The sequence below is a fragment of the Ochlerotatus camptorhynchus genome, unplaced genomic scaffold, assembly GCF_037179485.1.
Source record: "Ochlerotatus camptorhynchus isolate MF236.1 unplaced genomic scaffold, CSIRO-AGI_Acam_v1.1 ptg000265l, whole genome shotgun sequence".
Taxonomy (NCBI): domain Eukaryota; kingdom Metazoa; phylum Arthropoda; class Insecta; order Diptera; family Culicidae; genus Ochlerotatus; species Ochlerotatus camptorhynchus.
Window position 1 is genome coordinate 1,739,560 of NW_027040755.1, and position 19,745 is coordinate 1,759,304.

The 19,745-nt window shown below is 40.8% G+C and overlaps 1 protein-coding gene across 2 annotated transcripts in view; it reads left to right on the forward strand.

Annotated features, from left to right (window-relative positions):
- The first annotated feature begins 8,396 nt into the window (after window positions 1-8,396).
- The window catches only part of Eip75B (Ecdysone-induced protein 75B), a 134,073-nt gene continuing 122,724 nt past the window's right edge, over window positions 8,397-19,745 (forward strand). Inside the window, exons 1-2 of one of the 2 annotated variants that reach the window (XM_065227011.1) lie at window positions 8,397-8,531; window positions 13,725-15,888. In XM_065227011.1, the coding sequence (XP_065083083.1) occupies window positions 15,099-15,888 (790 nt within the window). In that variant the 5' untranslated portion in view covers window positions 8,397-8,531; window positions 13,725-15,098. Of the gene's footprint in view, window positions 8,532-13,643; window positions 13,663-13,724; window positions 15,889-19,745 lie in introns of those variants that run through there. The other variant, XM_065227012.1, reaches the window with a different exon arrangement.

Below are 19,745 nucleotides of genomic sequence, written 5' to 3' on the forward strand. Positions count from 1 at the left end.
GTCTCAAGTTTAGGGTTTATTATGCTCTTGTAGACCTTGGTTTTGTGAAATGTCGATAAAACTTGTGATGGTATTTGGGATATTTTTATCATATTTAGCTATAAAGGGTGATACGGTCAAAATTTGGTCAAGGGAAAACGCGTGTAAATCGGTGAAATCGTTTATTTAAAAAATCAAATTAAATTTCTTTTTCAAGTTCAATTAGTATAAAATTCAGGAAAAATATTCAGTTAGGCTTCCGCTTTTCCAAATCCGAATTGCCGGGCCTTTCGCTTGACCCCTGCCATCAGATTTTGTACAGCCACCTTGTCCACCTTCTTCGCCGCAGAAAGCCAGTTTGCCTTGAACTACTGCTCGCCCTTAGCAGTTTTTTGGTCTTCTTTAGGTTCCGCTTGACAATAGCCCAGTATTTCTCAATTGGGCGGAGCTCTGGCGTGTTGGGAGGGTTCTTGTCCTTGGGAACCACCTGCACGTTGTTGGCGGCGTACCACTCCATGGCCTTTTTACCGTAATGGCAAGATGCCAAATCCGGCCAAAACAGTACGGAACAACCGTGTTTCTTCAGGAAAGGCAGCAGACGTTTATTCAAACACTCTTTCACGTAAATTTCTTGGTTGACAGTCCCGGAAGCTATGAAAATGCTGCTTTTCAAGCCATAGGTACAGATGGCTTGCCAAACCAGATATTTCTTTGCGAACTTTGACAGTTTCATGTGCTTGAAAACATCTGCTACCTTTCCCCTTCCTTTTGCCGTATAAAACTCCTGTCCCGGAAGCTGCTTGTAGTCGGCTTTGACGTAGGTTTCGTCGTCCATTACCACGCAGTCAAACTTCGTCAGCATCGTCGTGTACAGCCTCCGGGATCGCGCTTTGGCCGTCGTATTTTGTTTATCATCGCGATTTGGAGTCACTACCTTCTTGTAAGTCGATAGTCCGGCTCGTTTTTTGGCTCGATGCACGGTTGTAGACGATACACCCAGCTTATTTGCGGCATCTCGGAGAGAGAGGCTAGGGTTTCGCTTGAAACTACCGGCAACTCTCTTTGTCGTCTCAGCGGCTTCCGGTTTTCGATTTCCCCCCGATCCAGACTTCCTGGCTGTCGACAAACGTTCCCCAAACACTTTAATTACATTTGTAACGGTTGATTTGGCAACTTTTAGCGATTTTGCCAACTTTGCGTGCGAGTAGCTCGGATTTTCGCGATGCGCGAGCAAAATTTTGATACGCTGCTCTTCTTGCTTGGACGGCATTTTGACAACTGAAGAGTGAATTCCAAAATCAAAATAGGAGCAACATTCTACACACACACACCTTCAAAATGAGGGGTGTTCAGGTTTTTTAAATGCAAAATTGAAAGAAATACGTCAAGTTGATATTGACCAAATTTTGACCGTATCACCCTTTAACACCAGGAAAACTATGTTAGACGACCGGGAAAAATACGGATTTTAAATCCTTAAATCCAGTGGGCACCCTGCATTTGAGCATTTTCATTGCGGAAAGTTTTACTGATTTATATCATTGTGAATCATCGCAATTTCGTCAAACGCATTTCATAACAGCGCAAACCCTGTCTGGGCAGCATTAATCGTTTATACACAAGAGAACCTCCCATCCGAAATGAAAGGATCCGACGATGTCTGCCATTACATACCAGGAACCAGGAACCAGGAATAATAAGTCTAAATTATTCAGGCGATCGTTAAACTCCCCACTAATATCCAGACCTAAATAGACCAACGTGGTCCCGTCGTCGAAGCACGTATTGTACGTACCTATGTATAAACAGCAACGTCGAAAATCGCGACGGCAAAGTCATCATACCGGCGACTCCCGACTCGGTGCGATGTCTGGGTGAATGCTCCTTGGAATGAGGTGGTTCGCTTTTTCGTAATTATACGACCCATCCAGAAAGCGGGTTGGGTGGTGGTCGAGTCCAGAATAAAAAAAATCTCCTGTGGGTGAGTAATATTCAAGGAAGTGTACACATTTCGGCCTAAAATATCACCCGGTTCGATGACTGCCGGCACGAGGGGGTTAAAAGTACATAGGAAAGGAAGAGCAAAGGACTTGCAAAAAATAATCAAAAAGTCCTCGGCATTGAAGAGTTGAAGTACGCGCGCGGAGAGTTATTATTTCTGATCTATCCAGAATCGAAAAATAGTGCGAGAAAGGGAGAGAGCGAGAGCGAGTTTCCCCAAGGACCTTCAACTGCAAACAGGTCCTTCGCAGATGGAAACTGCAGAGCGAACAAGCAAGCCGGAATTGTATCCTTGACATACACAATGGGAGCGGGAGAAATCGGGAGAGAAGTTCACTCCCGAAAGGGAGCTATGTGCTGCATTCGGGTTCGGTTCGCTCTTTTGCGATATACCGGCCAGGATATGCGGCGGCGACGGCGACGACGACGACAATGACGATGGTTGCAACCGGCGGCGGCGCGACGCCGGTAACGACCCACAGCGCATATAATCATTGCCACCAAAGCTGCAGCCGTGATATTGAAATTTTGCGGCGCGCACCGAATTCAAGGTGGTGCGGAAGGTCGGGGTATAGGATACCGGGATCGGATCGAATCGATGGTGACGTCGGGCTGGTGAGTGAAGGGATGAAAGGGGAGAGCGATGGTGAGCATAGCGAGTAGGACGAGGATATGTCGTGCGGATGGGGGTTGGCACTTTTCTCGACTATTGACTGATGTAAAGGCGTTTTGGGATGGAACTACCTAACAGTCCTTGCATTTGGCTTTCTAGATTTTTGAGAGCGTTTGGCAATGATGTAGATTTTAAGTTCGAATTTAACGTAGTACGAATTATAGGGAACACACTTGATCCCGTGTTTTGATTTTGGATATATCTCAGCGAAAAAAATCGAAACTTGATGCGGTTTTTGCACAGGTTCCCAAGGAAATGTCTTTTGTATGTTTATAAACACATAGTTTTTTTTAGAAAGAAATAGAATAGTTTGCTATCTCTCTTTACTCTTCAAGGCTCATAGAATTTGTTTCGAATTTCTAAGAAACTCATTCCAAGGCAGTTTTGGGAAGAGCATGAGAAAAACATCAAATGGAATCTGCTTTCCATGTTTACTTGTAGTGCTGAGTAACTCCAGATTCCTAAAGAGAATATCAAGGTAGTTTTGAATAGAGCTCCACGGAAATTATGAATAGTTTTCAAAGAAAATTTTATAGAAATTCATGTGAATTACCGAGGTTAATTCCTAAGGAGTTTTGAGAAAATTTGGAAGAAAATTCTGAGGATTATTACACGATAATTCGGAAGAGAACTTCAAGCCAATTAAAAGAAAAAAAATCAATGTGAATTCTAAGGAAAAGTTTCTAGGAAAAAACAAAAATAATACATAAATTACAATTAAATCTGAGAATAACTCCAGGAGGGTTTGGAACTCCACATGAAATCAACGAAAGTTCTGAAAATAATAGCAATGAATTTCTTAAGAATTGAATGCCGAACAAATTTTGAGGAGAACTGCAAGTGAATTCATAGGAGATATTCAAAGGCAATTCTGAAGTGAATTCAACGCAAATTCTGAAAATATTTCTTATGGATTTCATAGAAATATTCCGAAAGAATTCTAAGGAAAATTCAAAGGGAATTGAATTCCGAATTCCGAGGATAGCTCCGGATAAGAAAATTGCAAAGAAATTCCGAGAAGTATTCCAAGGATAATCCGGTGATAAGTTTTAGAAAACTCAAAAGAGAGTTCCAAGGATTTTATAAAAAGGAATTCCATTGGAATTTCAGGAGAATAATTGAATGCTGAGAACTACTAATGAACTTTTTCAGGAGTTTTTTTCTTGGAACTGCTAGGTAATACACTGCAAGAACTATTAATATTATGAAGAACATTGTAGAGTGAATTCAGAGAGTGTTCTCTTCTTCTGTACTCCTTCAAGAGAGTATTATAAAGCATTTTTTCATAAACATTTAGAGATCCTGGACGCCAAAACAAAAATCATGATTCATCATTCTGATTTGGAAAAAAATGAAATTCTTAGGCTTTGATTTTATGCTTAGAATTTGATTCAAACTTAAATATTCAGAACATGAACAAATTTCGCATATTAGAAATTTTCGAGTTCCAAAACCAATAACAATATTTAAAATGCCGAACTGTGAAATGGTTTTTAAATTTCAAATTTGAAATTAATCAAATGCCTGAGACTTAATTCTTTTAATTCTGGAATTCTGGCACTTTGAAATTTCTCAAGATCTTGGACTTGGAGATCGAAACTTTAAGGCTTCTTTTTTTGATGAGATCTTAGACTTAGTAAACTTTAGTAAATGTTGAACTTAAACTTCTGATGGTTTTGATTGTTCTTTTAAAACTGATTGTCATGTTTTAAATACATTTGTAGAAATAAAGTTGTAATTTTCTCAAAAATATACAGGTTTCATATAAATTTTCCTGGAAAAAAGTCTCAGGAAATTGTATTTAGCTAAATTAGTCGATGCATAAGAACCAGCTAAAATCTTACTTCCATTTCATTAAATAAATTCAAGAGAAAAGATGACGAAATCATAAGAAGCTCCGATAATTTCAAATTATGTTGGTAGAAAAACATCATTAATATTGATGGCAAGATTTTCGATGGTTCCATTGTTCTAAAACGTTCATGTAAGTACTCAGTTGGGTTAACTTTGACATAAAATTATGATAACTGTTATAATACCAAACCTGAAAATGCATATCGATGATGTGACACAGCATGCCTGACTCGGTGCCGAAAAACGAGCTTGTTCGCACTTTCGCCACAAATTGTGCAGGTACATATAGTATTATAACTGTTAATAAATATTATACGTTTTGGAAAATTTTATACGTTTTGGTTGAAAATCCAAAATGTTATTAAGAATTTTCATGCTGGCTCAAAAAAAAAAAATCGAAGAAAGTGAAAATATAGGAACTGCTCTCAAAAATATATTCTTTACTAATAATTTATAAAGTTTGCATTTTTCATAAGCATCGGACATGGACATGGGTTTTATTATATACTAGCTGAGTGTGCCCGGTCTTGCTCGGGATTCAATATTAGCTTGAGTTTATGCGCCGATTTAAAAAAAAAGCATGCTATATTGTACGTAGCCCCCCCCCCCCTATTATCTAAGGGGGTTCCCCCTATGATTATCTCCTTATACCCCCACACTCGCCCCCACATGCCTAATTTGGTTCCATTTGCTTGATTAGTTCTCGAGTTATGCAGAAATTTCTGTTTCATTTGTATGGGAGCCCCAAGCCCCCGGCAAGGTGACAGATAACCTTAATTTCACGTACCCACTTGCAAATAGTAGATGTCGCCACTCAACATAAACAAAGGGATTGTCCTTCACCGCCGCTATGGCATTTCTCTATGGGAATCCAACTTTTTGTTTCTCCATGTGTGGATGTCAAACAACAGGCAAGAATGCTATATGATAAGAGCGAATTTATTATTAATAATCCAAACAAATTGAAACCGATTGATGGAAGTTCATTTTCTCATATAATCAAATGACAATAAAATACTTTGCTGCCTTCAATTTTATTTTGCTCTTGATCATAGTGTTGCGATAAAGTTTTACCATAGGGCGTATAAATAAACAGAAATTTACTTTGCTGTGTTTCTCTATTCTTTTAATCTTATGTATTCTTCTGATATGCAAGACTTCTGAAACTAAACTGAAAATTCATTTAACACAATTCTCATTTGTTCCAATTAATTCGATGGCAATCATATATTACATAATACGTTTACAGTTTACAGATCATATGTTTAAGTTTTTGGTTCTGTACTGCTCAAATACATACGGTACACAAAATAAAAAAAAAAAAGTTTCATAAACTGATTATGTATTATGCATACTACTGAGAATCAAAGCGAAATGTTTAGCAGGCATCACTGTTGCTAACGTCACGTGTGTGGTTTGGTGAGCGCGCGACAATAAGATGAATTTTAAACTTTAATTTTGTTTACTGTACATCTTTTCCGCATTCGCCCTTTTCAGATAACACTCCTGAAATTTGTGAGTTTGACAGAACCACCAGAACCAAATTGTCGGGGTACACTGGCAATATACTGGAGCTGTCAAGTTGCCCCCGAGTTGGGGAGCCCCCCTTTACAAAAGGGGGAGGGGTCTCAAACCATCATAAGAACCTTCCACGGCCCCAAAAACCCCTGTATACAAATGTTCACGCCAATCGGTTCAGTAGTTTCCGAGTCTATAAGGGTCAGACAGACAGACAGACAGACAGACAGACAGACAGACAGACAGACAGAAATTCATTTTTATATATATAGAAGATAGGATAGATACACAGCAAAAAAATAATTTTGATATCACGTCAAAGTGGATGCACTACAATCATGTCGAAAATATGCTAAAAAGGACAAAATTATCATTAATACAATGCATGAACTGACATTACGCTGCTTTTACTGCATTTGTTTATTTATGTGGTCATACAAATTACATGAAATTTTCGACATGATTGTAGTGCATCCACTTTGATGTGATATCAAAATTATTTTTTTGCTGTGTAGATAGGAGATAGATTTTTTACTTTAAAAAAAAACCTGTTTTGTTCATTTGTCCAAGAAAGACTTTATTTTTCTCTACCATTGTGTCAGACGTTATTTCGATTAGAAATGCCGTTTCAGAGCAACATTTTTTTATTATTTTACGAAATTCAAAATTGCCGAATTTTATCAAAAATGTGAATCATTGCCCATAACTAACAATTTTACGAAATTTCCTAGCAAGATTATCCCACATGGACTGTACAAATTACACAAACAAAGTCATATAAATGGGTAGTTTGTTTTATTTCTTCGAAACAGCGCAACTATCGATGCTGCAAACTGATTATCTCCGTTGTTGTTATGTCAGTTTGAATCTTTAGATTAAAATGAACTGTTCAATCATATTTACGTTCCACACATATTCAAGCATCTATTGACAGTAATGTGGTAAAATGTTTCATTTATATATACATTCAATTCAATCTATTTTAAGTACGCAAATTGTTGAGTTGGTTTTTGGCAGTAACATAGCATACTAATTTTACATCTGGTAAGCTTTCTAAGTCGAGTACCGGGAGAACTGCGCAATTTACAACACACCTACCAAAAACATCGTCACTTTTTTGCCTGTTGGAACCGAATGACAAACAGAGTACGAAAGTGAAAACAATCCAATCAGCCAAACATATTTGTAAACAACTTCCGCCTTATGAGGTCCTCCTAATAGCATTAGCGCTCAGACATTAGAACAGCGTCTGTCACTGTTGGTATCTCCAACTATAGGTCAGTATAGTAGGCTAGTCGTCGTGCAGACGGGCTCAGTGATGCAATCAAAACAAAGCAAGCGAGTGCAGTTTTTCTCCCTTTCGTTTTCTCGCTGAAAGAAAAGTAAAAATCCATCCACACACAGCAACTCTGACTCCCGACGAACGACGACGGTGAGTTCTCACTCCACAATCAGCCAGTACACTCTCATGTGCCGGTCGTCGGTCGCCGGTCGGTGGGTTCTGGAGGTTATAGTTGGGAGGGTGCAGACACTATAACTCTGGAGCAGTGTTGGTGCTCCCGAAAAGCCCCTTCATTCCTCATTGTGCTCCGAACCAGGGGGAAGTGGGAAGTGTTCTTATGTACAAAACGGTCGGTGCGGAGAAGAGAACGAGTGCGAGAGAACTCGAGCGGGTCGATTGGGTTCTCTCTGCATGTTTTGTCGTCGTCGCAGTGGCCGTCGTCTCTGCAAGTGCCGGGAGACCGGAATGTTTGTTAGGTCGGTCAGACTGTGTGGTGGTACATCACCTATTCATTTTCAATGAAAGCGACAGTAAAGGGAAATCTTTTGGGTGAATTGGTTGGTACTTTGGTTGGTCTCGCGAACACCGCTCGCGTTCTTCCCTGTTAAGAATCCACTTGTAACTCAAACAACTTCTGTTCGTGTACTTTCGAAACTCCTTGTTCTACGTGTGTTGTTCGGTTTCGGTTTTCTTTGAGATTTGCGAATGTTTTTTTTTATTAATGGAAACTGACAATACTCATTAACGAATAGAAAATCAAAGGTTTCCCTGCCCGCAAGGACTACTAGGATATTCCCGTGGACTACTTTGATCCTTTGAAGAGTGAGCGGCAGTGCTTCCCTGTGAGTGAAATCGCTTCCTGGATATTTGGCGATACAGTGTGTGCTGCTGCGGGTTGCTGGTTGGCAGCTTGTGTCCTTGGACTTTTATGGACTGTGTGTTGCTGTAGAGAACCTGTGTGCGTTGGTGGACTAAAATCGATCTGGAGAAGTCCAAGACTCCCCCTGGAATGTGTAGACGGTGTGTGAAAGCAACTGATAGAAATGCTAATGAGACAAGTGCGACTCTACGAAGACTAATCCTCGCGTATGCCTACGTCAATTAGTGTAAACAGAGCGCCAATAGGATAAGCTGCTGCTGCCTGCGAACGGAGTGGCGAAAGAGGAGCGGATTGAGCTTTGATCGGCGTTCTTTACGTGTGAACTTGTTGACGAGAGCAGTGAGGTGAGCAGAATTCTAGTTTTTGCATTTAGTGGCTGAAAGTGGGATAAGTGAGTGCGAGATGTTTGCACAGAGAGGAGCAGAAGGAGTGATAAAGTCAAACGACAAAACTATGCTTTTTGTTTTTGTGAGACGGAGAACTCAAAGACAGGGTTGTAGTTTGTTGGTGGGGGCGTAGACGACGCAAAGCTTTTGTTTTGAAGTGTTTACTTGAAGTCCTTAGCAGTGGAAGTTAAGATAAGAGGATTTTTGTTGGGTAATGTATAAAAGAGAAATACCGCGGTCACAATACAACCTATATTAGGATTGATGTTAGCATCGTCATAAAGTTTTCTCTGGTATGGCTTTCGATAATAACAGATGGCTCTCGATTTTGGCATGTCTTGAGTCATATTTGTGTATGGCAACACATCAATTGTAATTCTGAAATTGTATTTTTTGAAAAGTTATACTACATTTGATGAAATTACTCTCTTATACTACGTTCAGACTATAACTGCTATTACGTAATATAGCCTATCTTGTAAATGCTCATTTAATATTTTACAGTGATATCTCGATTTTGGAAACAATCAGGTCTTAATGTAAACATACACAACGCTGGCGAATCAAAATCAATGTTTCTAATTTATGTAAGCATTTTTAATGTCAAAGGAAGGGTTTGCAGGAAACTGGGTTAAATATTTTCATATAATAAACTCTGTGGAACGCAAAACAAGTTAAAACCAAGGAACAAGTCAACATAGGTATAATTGCAAATGTTTCAAAATATCAACGAAAAAATTAAAGTATTTGCAAAAACTAATGACCCGATTTTGTCAGTGCAGCAATAATTTCACATAACCGTATTTCCAAATCTTTTTCATTCATCTTCATGCTGGATGTTTAAGGTATACTGTGGTACAATAAAACCAATGAACAATCGCATGGGCTTCGTAGAACATGAGAAAAGATTTTCTACAAAGGGGTTGACAAAATCGGGTTCTTAATGGACATGTAAAAGATAGAGCTTTTTGTACTGAATATTGTTTGTTCTATATATACCGTATGCGTGATAATGTTTGCACCATTGAGCAATGTCAAAATTTAAAAAAATTCTCAAAAATTTCGTTTTCGATTTTTTTTTTTATTTATTCAAAGGGGGGATGTTTCTCAGAGTCTTAAACTATGATAATCATCGATCGAGTTTCCACTTGCTGCAATAACGGCCTCCACACGCTTTCGGAATGCACGGCAGGTTCTAATAATGTAGTTTAGATCCATTTCTCTCCAGGTACGGGTCAATGTTTGTCTGAGGCTTACTGTACTCGGGTGGCGTTTAGAACAGACCTTGGCCTTCATGACGCGCCATATTGAGTAATCCAGCGGATTAAGATCGGGGCTGGATGGCAGCCACATATCCTTCGCCCAGAACGGAAGATGTTCCTGCAACCACTTCTGAGTGCGGTTCGAGGTGTGGCACGGAGCCCCATCTTGTTGAAATACAACATGTGGCTTGGGGCCTCCCTTAGCTCAGTCGGTAAAGGCGCAGCTACAAAGCAAGACCATGCTGGAGGTGGCTGGGTTCAATTCCCGGTCCGGTCTAGGAATTTTTCGGGTTGGAAAATTTCTCGACTTCCCTGGGCATAGAAGTATGATTGGACTTGCCACACAATTATACCAATGCAAAAATGGTACAGGCATCGAAAGCTCTCAATTAATAACTGTGGAAGTGCATCTAGTTGAGAGCACGCAATAAGCTTTAATGCGTATGCAATAAGCTTGAAATGCGAATAAGAAGAAGAAGAAGGCTTCGGACCGTACTGTTTTTTGATCCACGGAAGAACATACTTACTTAAAATCCCGATGCAGACCTCCGTGTTGACCTTGTCGCCTTCTGGAATGAACACAGGGTCCATTTTTTTGCCATCGGAAGTAACCAATCCAAACACCATAACGCTAGCAGGATGCTTGGTCAGATACACGTTCTTGTGCTCGTCGGCCACGTCTTTTACCGGAAGAGAACTAATATAGGGGAAATGGATGTAATGTCGGCCTAAATGCCCCTAATTTGGGCCCATACATAAATTCTGCAATGGACTAAACATCGGTGAACAGGATTACCGTATTTTTTCGCTTAAGGAAGTTCAAGAATTTCTTGCATCGTTCGACTGGTAGCTCCCGGATGCGGTTGGTAATCATGTGAGTTTTTTTTCCGTGCCCTCGACTTCGCTCCGCAATCTTCCTTTACGATCTTCCATAAAGTCACTGATCCCGTGTTCCTTAGCCATTTTCCTTATTGAACGTACTGGATTCACCCGAATCTTCCTTTTGATAGCAGCGATAAACCTCGGAACCCGAGCTGACCTCGGACGACCTGTGGCCACCTTCGCGGATAGTTGTCTTTTCTTTTCTCGGTCTAAACCCCTTTTGACGGTCCACCGGGACGCTTCCACGGCGATTGAAATGTCTTTTTGCGACATTTGCGCGTGGGACAAATCACGAATACGCTGCCACTTCGTCATGGTGCAACTGTCAAACTAAGTAAATCATTTTCTTTTATACACAGCCTACTACGGTATGAGCTATAGGTTACGTGCATGCAAAGAAAACCAAGGCATTATATGCACAGGTGAAACGGGAACCTTATTTGTAAGATGGTGCAAACATTATCACGCATACGGTATTTTGATTTATTACGTTAGCTTATATTACAGAATACCAGCTATAGTCTGAGGGGACTGTTTGTTAATGATATTACGCCATTTCAGTTCTCATGGCAACATAGATGGAGAAGTTTTGTTGCCAGAATCGAGAACCCACTGTACTCTATAATACGTGATATAGGCTATAGTGTGATCGCAGTAAGGTTGAAAATACTAATTTCTAATGATTTTCGGATTAATGGAATTATTAGAAAATATGACCATATACTTTACATATACTTTGCAACCTCTTCGTGTAATTTAAACGTAAAACATGTGATCATTATATCTTAGGGTGTCATTATTCATTAGGGTGTCATTGTTTTAGTTGAAATAAGGATTTGCAATCTTGGAACGTAACATAAGCATCTTATTATTATTATTATTATTATTATTTATTATTAACTGAACCTACTCTAAAATGGGTAAACTTAGTCAGAACTGGCAAACTGACAAATGGTGAACATCGACCTGAATTCGATCGATGTTTTCCATTTGTCAAAACGTCTCTCTCAACTTAGTTAACCCATTTTTAGGTAGGTTTAGTTTTGACCGATCTGAGTGGATTCTACTCAAATTTTGATAGTTTTGGAATAGCGAGTAGTGCTCAGCAACAAGTTTTAATGACATCTCAGCATAAATTACGTTTTGCTTGCTGAGATGAAGCGACATATTTTCCTAGATTGAACAATCAAACGTCACTTTTGCTGAAACCTAAGCAACTATTGTGGCAGCTCGATTGTGCTAATTTAGGCAAAAACTGCCAACAAACTAAACTAAGTGTGTGCTTTAAGGATTTTTAAAGAATTTTTAGCGCGTACTATAAAAGCATATCAAGCAAACACATAATCAAAAACATTATTCTGGTACAACCGATAAACGGAGAACTTGATTTTTAGTATGAGATTACTCCTAAATAAAGAAAAAATAATAATTAACAATCAATTCAGTGATTTAAAATTCACTGTTATTGTGGACAATTAATCTAATAACGGCCATGTTTCAAATTTTCACATTCAAGAAAAAAAATTAATTCAGGTTTTCAAAGCACATTGGAATCTAATCAGAAGATTGAACAAACCTTCTAAGTTTATTTTTGAAAATATGTGCGCACGGACAAATTTATCTAATTTGATTTCCAATAAAATTCCCTCCACGGCATGGAAAAAGAAATGCGAGGGAGCCAGTGAACAGTGAAAAACTTTGCTGCTCAGCAGAGAATACGAGCAATCTCAACTGCAAGCAAAAGTGTCATTTGGATCTGATGACCCATGTCCTTGAGGGTGTTTCATTTTGGATTTTTTACCGATTGGTAGATTCATAGTTAATAAAGGTATAGGGATCGCGATAATGGATAATGAAGTTTGTAATGGGGATGTTGAATTACTGTGGGAGTTTTTTTTTATTTCGCTTAAATACACCGCTCCAACTGTGGTCCTAGTTGTCCAGAAAGGCAAACCAACCAATGACCTTATAAAGGAAAAAAAAACTGGTCGTCCAGAAAGGTATTACTGAACATACGCAAATACCAACATGAAAATCGAATATCCAAGCAATCTGTTAGTTTTCCTATTGATTCAGCATAGCACGTCAAATCCCATAGAACAAGAACGTCAAAATTGAGAAAATGAAGGATTCAACCTAAATGTAAGGGTTCGACAGCTGAATTTGTCCAAATTCTGTCAAAGCAGTCCCAGTAACAAGAATATACATTCAATCGATTCTATAATCTACTTCATTTGATTCAACAAAGTTTGAAAGTGGACAGAGTAGCCCGATCACGACGCACAGTGGGGCAGCGATCCCGGTAGCGTGGCCAAAACCTCTAGCGCCTTGGGTATGCATCCTACAGATTTGCAGTTTTCGACAAAGTCGTTTAATTAACAAAGAGCCAGTTTTTGGTTGTTTCTGATTAGTTCGTATTTCTGCCGCATAGGTGGCATTCAAATCTATATTTTGAACGGAGCGGCTTACAAGGATAGTTTCTTCGGCAAAGCTTTGTATTTTATAGTTCTGAGAAATTTCTCAAAATAATTTCAGTTACTTTTTTGTTAAAATTTCTATAATGTAATTGAACCTCTTAGCGAACAACTTTTGAAGTGGGTTGAAAATAAACTATTAATTCTGTCGCAATTGATTGTTCTTTGGTAGCAGTCTTGCTATATTGAATAACACCTGCAACCACTAACCAGGGCTGCTACATCCCTGATGGCCGTCGATTTAGTATACACTCATCTGCTCACCGCCGCCGTACACAGCAAATTCTATACAGTCACTGAGGGCCGTTCGCATAGTGTAGCACGGAACTGCTGATGGTATCAACCAACCAGCCAGCAGGCCATGCGACGGACGCGACCACCGATCATGGTTTGCTTGTGTAAAATCGTTCGTATCTGAGACACTCCTCTACATGTGCAAAACTCTCGCAGCTCGCGAATTCAATCATAAAAGTAATAAACTTATTCAAGGTGAAATGTTGACCATGAAAATTATTTCCCGTGTCTTTTTTTAGAATTTCGTACTCAGCGTGCAGCGAGCAGCAGCGACAGCAGCAGCAGGGCAGAGGAGCGCGATTTCGCGATTTTTGGCTCGCACTCGAAACGGCAAAACAGAACGGCGTGGATTCCCCAGTGTAGGAAAATAATAACAGAAACAAAAGTGCACATGTAGTATTGACGCTATTGGTTCGTGTGTTCAGCTCGCAAACGTCAAATGGTCACATCGCAGATGAGTCGTTTCGATGGTTTTCAGGCGGTGAATATTAATAAATCATGATAGTATGAACGAAAATGGGTGGCACGAGTGTGACGGAACCGTGAACGCCCGGTGAAAATTATGGTGGGCTGTGGTTTGGAGCGGAAAAGCGATTAGATCGAAGAAAAAGTCTCGAAATTGACATTGAACGTGAACTAGCTCATGGACGCAGGTTGGGAAAGGGCATGGATTGAAACGAAGGAAGGAAAAGAAATGTGTTCGAAGTGAGCGCGCAGAAGGCCTTGAATTAGACTGTGAAGGATACGTCCAAGGACTACCGTCATAGCAACCAGCACGCGAGCATGACGTGAGAACCCTTTGCTGGTTCATGGCATGCTGAGTTCGTTCGACCACATTAATGCCAGTAACCGAGTGAACTGGTCCTGAGTTGTAAGTAAAGGGATAGCGAGTTCTATTGCCACAGTTTATCGTTGCTGTAAGTCGGAAGGGTGCTCGACTGAAATGTGATACCACCCCACTTGAAGGTGTATGAGTGAGTGCTCGGTGCATACGACGGGCGTTGTTGTTGTTTTTGTTTCGTGAGTGTTGGCCCTCTCTCGGTGTCAGTGACATATATACGCTTTGGGTTTCGTTCTATATGTACGTGCTCCCTCTCAACCGAGTAGGCTGGCTGGCTGGTTCAGTGTGTTTATGTGCTGGTTTTATTTTTGTGTTTAATGCGTGATTTACAAGTCAACAGCACTCTGACATCGGTGTGTATGTTTTGGTGTACACACAGGCGGCAGCAGATCTTATTTTGAGTTTCCGAAAATATTGACCTTGAACTCGCGCGCTCGGTTCGCACATCAGAGTAAGCGAGCAGGAAGGGGAGCAAAAAACAACGAGAGCACACAAAGTATGGTGAAAATATTCGATTTATCCGTGCCTACTGCTATGTGGTGGTGAGTGAGGTGAGAAAAAAACTCGTGTGTGTTTGAATGTTGAATTATTTTTTCCGAACCGAGACAGAGGCCAAGTTCAGCTCCTTATTTTCACGAAAGGCCTCTAATTTATCAATAATTCTTTTTAAGTTCGTGGATGCAAAAGAGAGAAAAGGAGAATGTAGAATAGTGTGTCGCTCGGTCAGAGCCAGTGCCAGTGTCGTAATTACAGAAGAAAATTATCTAGTAAAATGCAGTGCTTAAACAAACTCGCTCAGGACGAGAAGGATTCACTGGAAATAAAGACATTCGTGATAGGTGACAACCAGCGAATAATGTATTCACCACGTAGTGCGGAGCCGAAGAAATCTGTCAAACTAGCAATTGGCGTTCCCCAATCGGCATCTGCGTCATCCTCGATGGTGACCTCCAATGGTCATCACCAACAGCAGGATCGGGCCAGGATTCAAATAATCGCAAAGTCTTCGAATAAGCCATGTGAAAATGTGGCACCTATTCAGGCACAGGAAGTACACGTCATACGGGATGGTCGTTTCTATGACCTTCATCATAACCATGCGTCTCCATCTCACCACCCGCATCAGGATTCACCGCATCGTCCTGTAATGTCGCCTTCTCCGAATTCGAATGGTCTAATCATAACCAACGCCGGCAGTAGCGGAGGTGATAGCAATCCTTGTAGGCCTCCACCCCCACTACATCACTCTACTGCCACCAACACCATCATAATCGATGCTCCTCCGCATTCCGCGGTGTCTAGTAGTAAACAGCATTTGCCCCCACCTCCGGCAACGCTTATGGTGGCTCAGCAACAACAGCAGCAACATCATCATCACCATCACCATCAGTCGCAACATCAGCATCAACAGCAACAGCACCACGTGACATCGATGCAGCCTCCACCCCCACCACCCCCACAGGGTGCCGGTAGTGGCAGCATGGGTGGGAATGGTGGTGGCGGCATGATGCCCAAGATGAAGAGCGCTCACGAGGAGCCTTCTAGTTCGATGCCTGATTTAGGTGAGTGTTTCCCCAATTTTTCGATACCAGGTAATTTCTTGGGAAGAGAGGTCGTTTTCAGGTTTCCATGTTCGTTGAAATGCATCCTTCACAGTAGTTTACGATACTAACTAGCGGTCGCGTGTTTTTTTTTTAATTTTCCTCTGTCCTCCTGGGAGAGGTGAAAGGGAGAAGTGAAAATGCGCACCCCCAGCTAGAGTCAAAACCTACGGATAATGATTCATCGAATGGAGGCGCGTGGTCGATAGCACCTACCATTAATGAGCTGTGGATAAGCGCAAATTGAAATACAAAATTAAACTTATGGAGCTAATTTGGGAATAGTGACCTACTTAAGCACATATTAATTTTTCACAGTAAAGACTGTTCACTTTATAAACGGACGCCGAAAAAAGCCCGTAACTTTTTCATTTAACGCTGTTTTTCCTTGATTTGCTTTCCGTCGATCTTGTTCTCCCTTCTGAGTATGACCTATAATGCTACCGACGACAGGGAGGACAGGGACGACAGGGAGGACTCCCACACCTCCCTACTTATCGACCCATCATCTCATGGACCGGGGTAACGGCTTTACTTCCCTTCCGAAGGAAGACGTGATCAGATATTGTATGCCTTCATTTTACGTTGCATCCGTATTTTTTATTCTAGATATGTAAAGATTATGATCTAAACAAAATTGTGTAATGCTTAAAATATTGATTGTCAAGCTCATAACTTTCTAATAAACATTCCTAATAAATCCTTACGCTGTTGGGACCCTTAACATACACATATGTGAGGCTAAAGCCCTTATTCTCTGAACTTGCCAGATAACTTAATTAGAACAAAATGTGTTAAGTTGTGTGTCGAAAAAAATCTAGAACTAGCAGCAAAAGAAATAGTTAATTGTCATGGACCACTGCTCGTAAATAACATGAAATGTTCCTCAGAACTCATTGGAATTTTACATTGAGATCCGATGAATCTCTTCACATAACAATCAGGAAAGATTCTTCAAGGAGTGTTTACTTGGCTGTCGACAGAAGCAGGCCATTCTCGATATGTGTCATGCGATCATCTATTTTAGAATTGGGCGATCTTGGATCTGGGAAGATCGATCTTTTTCATCCTGATTTCCGATTTTTCGGATCGATTCTTTGTTCACGAAAAGATCGAAAAAATCGATCTCTTCTTTCGATTTTTTCGATCTTAAAAAATAGGTGGTAAATTTTTAAGTGTATTTACATCGAAAAAACGATTTACTCTCACCCCAGACTGCGTGGTAAATTTAACGAACATAACGTCAACATCAGCATAGCTCCCTACAATGACATCACTATTTACGTTTCCGATATTTACGAATACAGCAACATATGATAGTTTGCACTACCTCTCTCCTAGGCTCATTGCTCCTAACCGGCACGGCAAAATTTAATTGAATATTATACAAGAAATAAATTCTTGGGGTACCAACGTAAACAAGCGTATTAAAATAAAAATAAAAAAATCGATCTCCTAAAGGTCGATTCTTTGGTACCGATTTAGTCAGTGGATCGATTCTAGAGCCAAATATAAGATCGATCCGTCAAGATCGATATTTCTCTGAAGATCGCCCAATCCGGTAGCAACCATTGTGTGGTCCACCTCATTGTTCTTCATCGCTTAAACTTAAACATGGAGCTAATTTGGGAATAGTGACCTACTTAAGCACAGATTAATTTTTCACAGTAAGGACTGTTCACTTTATAAACGGACACCGAAAAAAGCCCGTAACTTTTTCATTTAACGCTGTTTTTCCTTGATTTGCTTTCCGTCGATCTTGTTCTACCTTCTGAGTATTAATGCTACCGACGCCAGGGAGGACTCCCACACCTCCCTACTTATCGACCCATCATCTCATGGACCGGGGACTAACAAGCCGTTCCGAAGGAAGACGTGATCAGAGATTGTATGCCTTCATTTTACGTTGCATCCGTATTGTTTATTCTAGATATGTAAAGATTATGATCTAAACAAAATTATGTAATACTTAATGTTCGCCGCAACAGCCCCTTGTATCGGTTACCAGTAGTGGTAGCTAACGCGCCACATTATACCAAACGGTTGATCTGTGAACCCAAGCCGTCAAACGTGATGATGGACAGATTAGAGAGAGGGAGAACAATAAGGACTGATAAGGGATATGAGATAAAAGAATGTAAACAAATCTTATGATACAGTGATAGGAAAGTTAATATTTGAGCAAAGCGGAAGAATTAGTTAAAATAATAAGGTGATTTATTTGAATTTATACCTACATTAAATTACTAAACATAAAACTAATTACAGAATAATAATAAGAATTTCACGAACTGTTGTGACATATATTAAACACATAAAACGGAGACTGAATTGTGAGTAAGATTACACAAATTGTTTCTAAAGCTTTCTTAATAATAATAAATGCATTCTAGCTTTAAGCTAATATACACTCAACTCTGAGTTGTTTTTTGCTGGAAGAACTCCGAGAAAATCTGTCGCAACAGATTCTTAAAGAATTCATCCGAAGTGAGATGGATTTCCCGTCGAATGTTCGGCAAACACGGTTGCGAACGAGGAGGGCCATTGAGCAGGTAAATGCTAACCTCCAGACCGAAGAAGACGATAAGGTGTCGAATCGTTCTTCGGAAGATTCGTTCTTGGCATCGATTGTGGACAACGGTGGAGGTGAGAACCGTGAATGCGGTGGATGTGAGCGGTCAAATGACGCTGAGCGGTTTATGGTTGAGTGCCAGAACTGTAACAGGTGGTACCATTTTTCGTGTGCCAACGTCAACACTGCTACGGTACGTACGGCTAGTTTCTCTTGCACGACCTGCGTTCCTCGTATTCCTGACCCAGCACTGAGTATTGCCAGTGGAATTTCGAGCACTTCTAGCGCTCGCAGGGCTAGAACAAGTCGTGAGTTGAATCGTCTGGAAGAAGAGCGCAGGTTAATCGATGAGCTGAGCCAGGAGAAGATCAACATGGAGAGAGCGTTGAACGAGAAGGAACTTCGAGAAAAGCTCGAGCGTGGCAAGCAGTTTATTGCTCAGAAACACGAATTGCTAAACCGGCAAGACGAAGAAGATGCAAAAAGTGTACGCAGCTTGCGAAGTAGCCAGAGGAGTGCGCGAAGGACGGAAGATTGGGTGAAGCAGAACAAGGCAGCCGAGAGTTCCGGTAAGGTCGTCGTTAGTCAGACGCCTGTGCCAACATCTGTAGATGACAATCAACGTCAAAAGGCATCCGGCGTAGCGCAGGGAGTGCACTGCTCATCGACACCAAATAAGGTTTCGGAATCTGCTGTTCCTAAAACGTTTGGCGAGGGATTAGAGGTGGAATCAATCCCAAGAACTGAAGGAAGTGTCACGATTGGCGAGGATTCGGAGGATTCTATCGAAGGCGCTCTTGGATTGGCCGTGGTGAAGCTTGATAGAAAAGATCGAACCGATATGCCATTCGTCGATCTGAAGCCCTTCATCGATCTTCTCGAAGAAAAGGACAGTATAGCGACTACTTCGAAGACCGGCGCTGTCCCGAAAGCGAAACGTATTGACATACCATCATACGAAAAATGGAGCTCCGAAACCGGGAAACTTCGAAACCAGCATGCTGTCGAGTTGCTACGAAGTGTGGAGTATATCCAAGAACTGAAGACGAAGTACGAGTTGGAGATGGAAACAAGACGTAAGCGAGAGTTGGAGCTGGTTAACCGGTTGAAGGTTTTGCAAGCACAGTACGACGAGGAAACGAAGCGGATGCAGGGATCGGAAGAAGGTCTGCGTACTCAGCTCGAAAGTCGCGGTCGTCAGCTATCAGCGCTTCAGAACACCATCAAATACCTGGAAAACCAACAC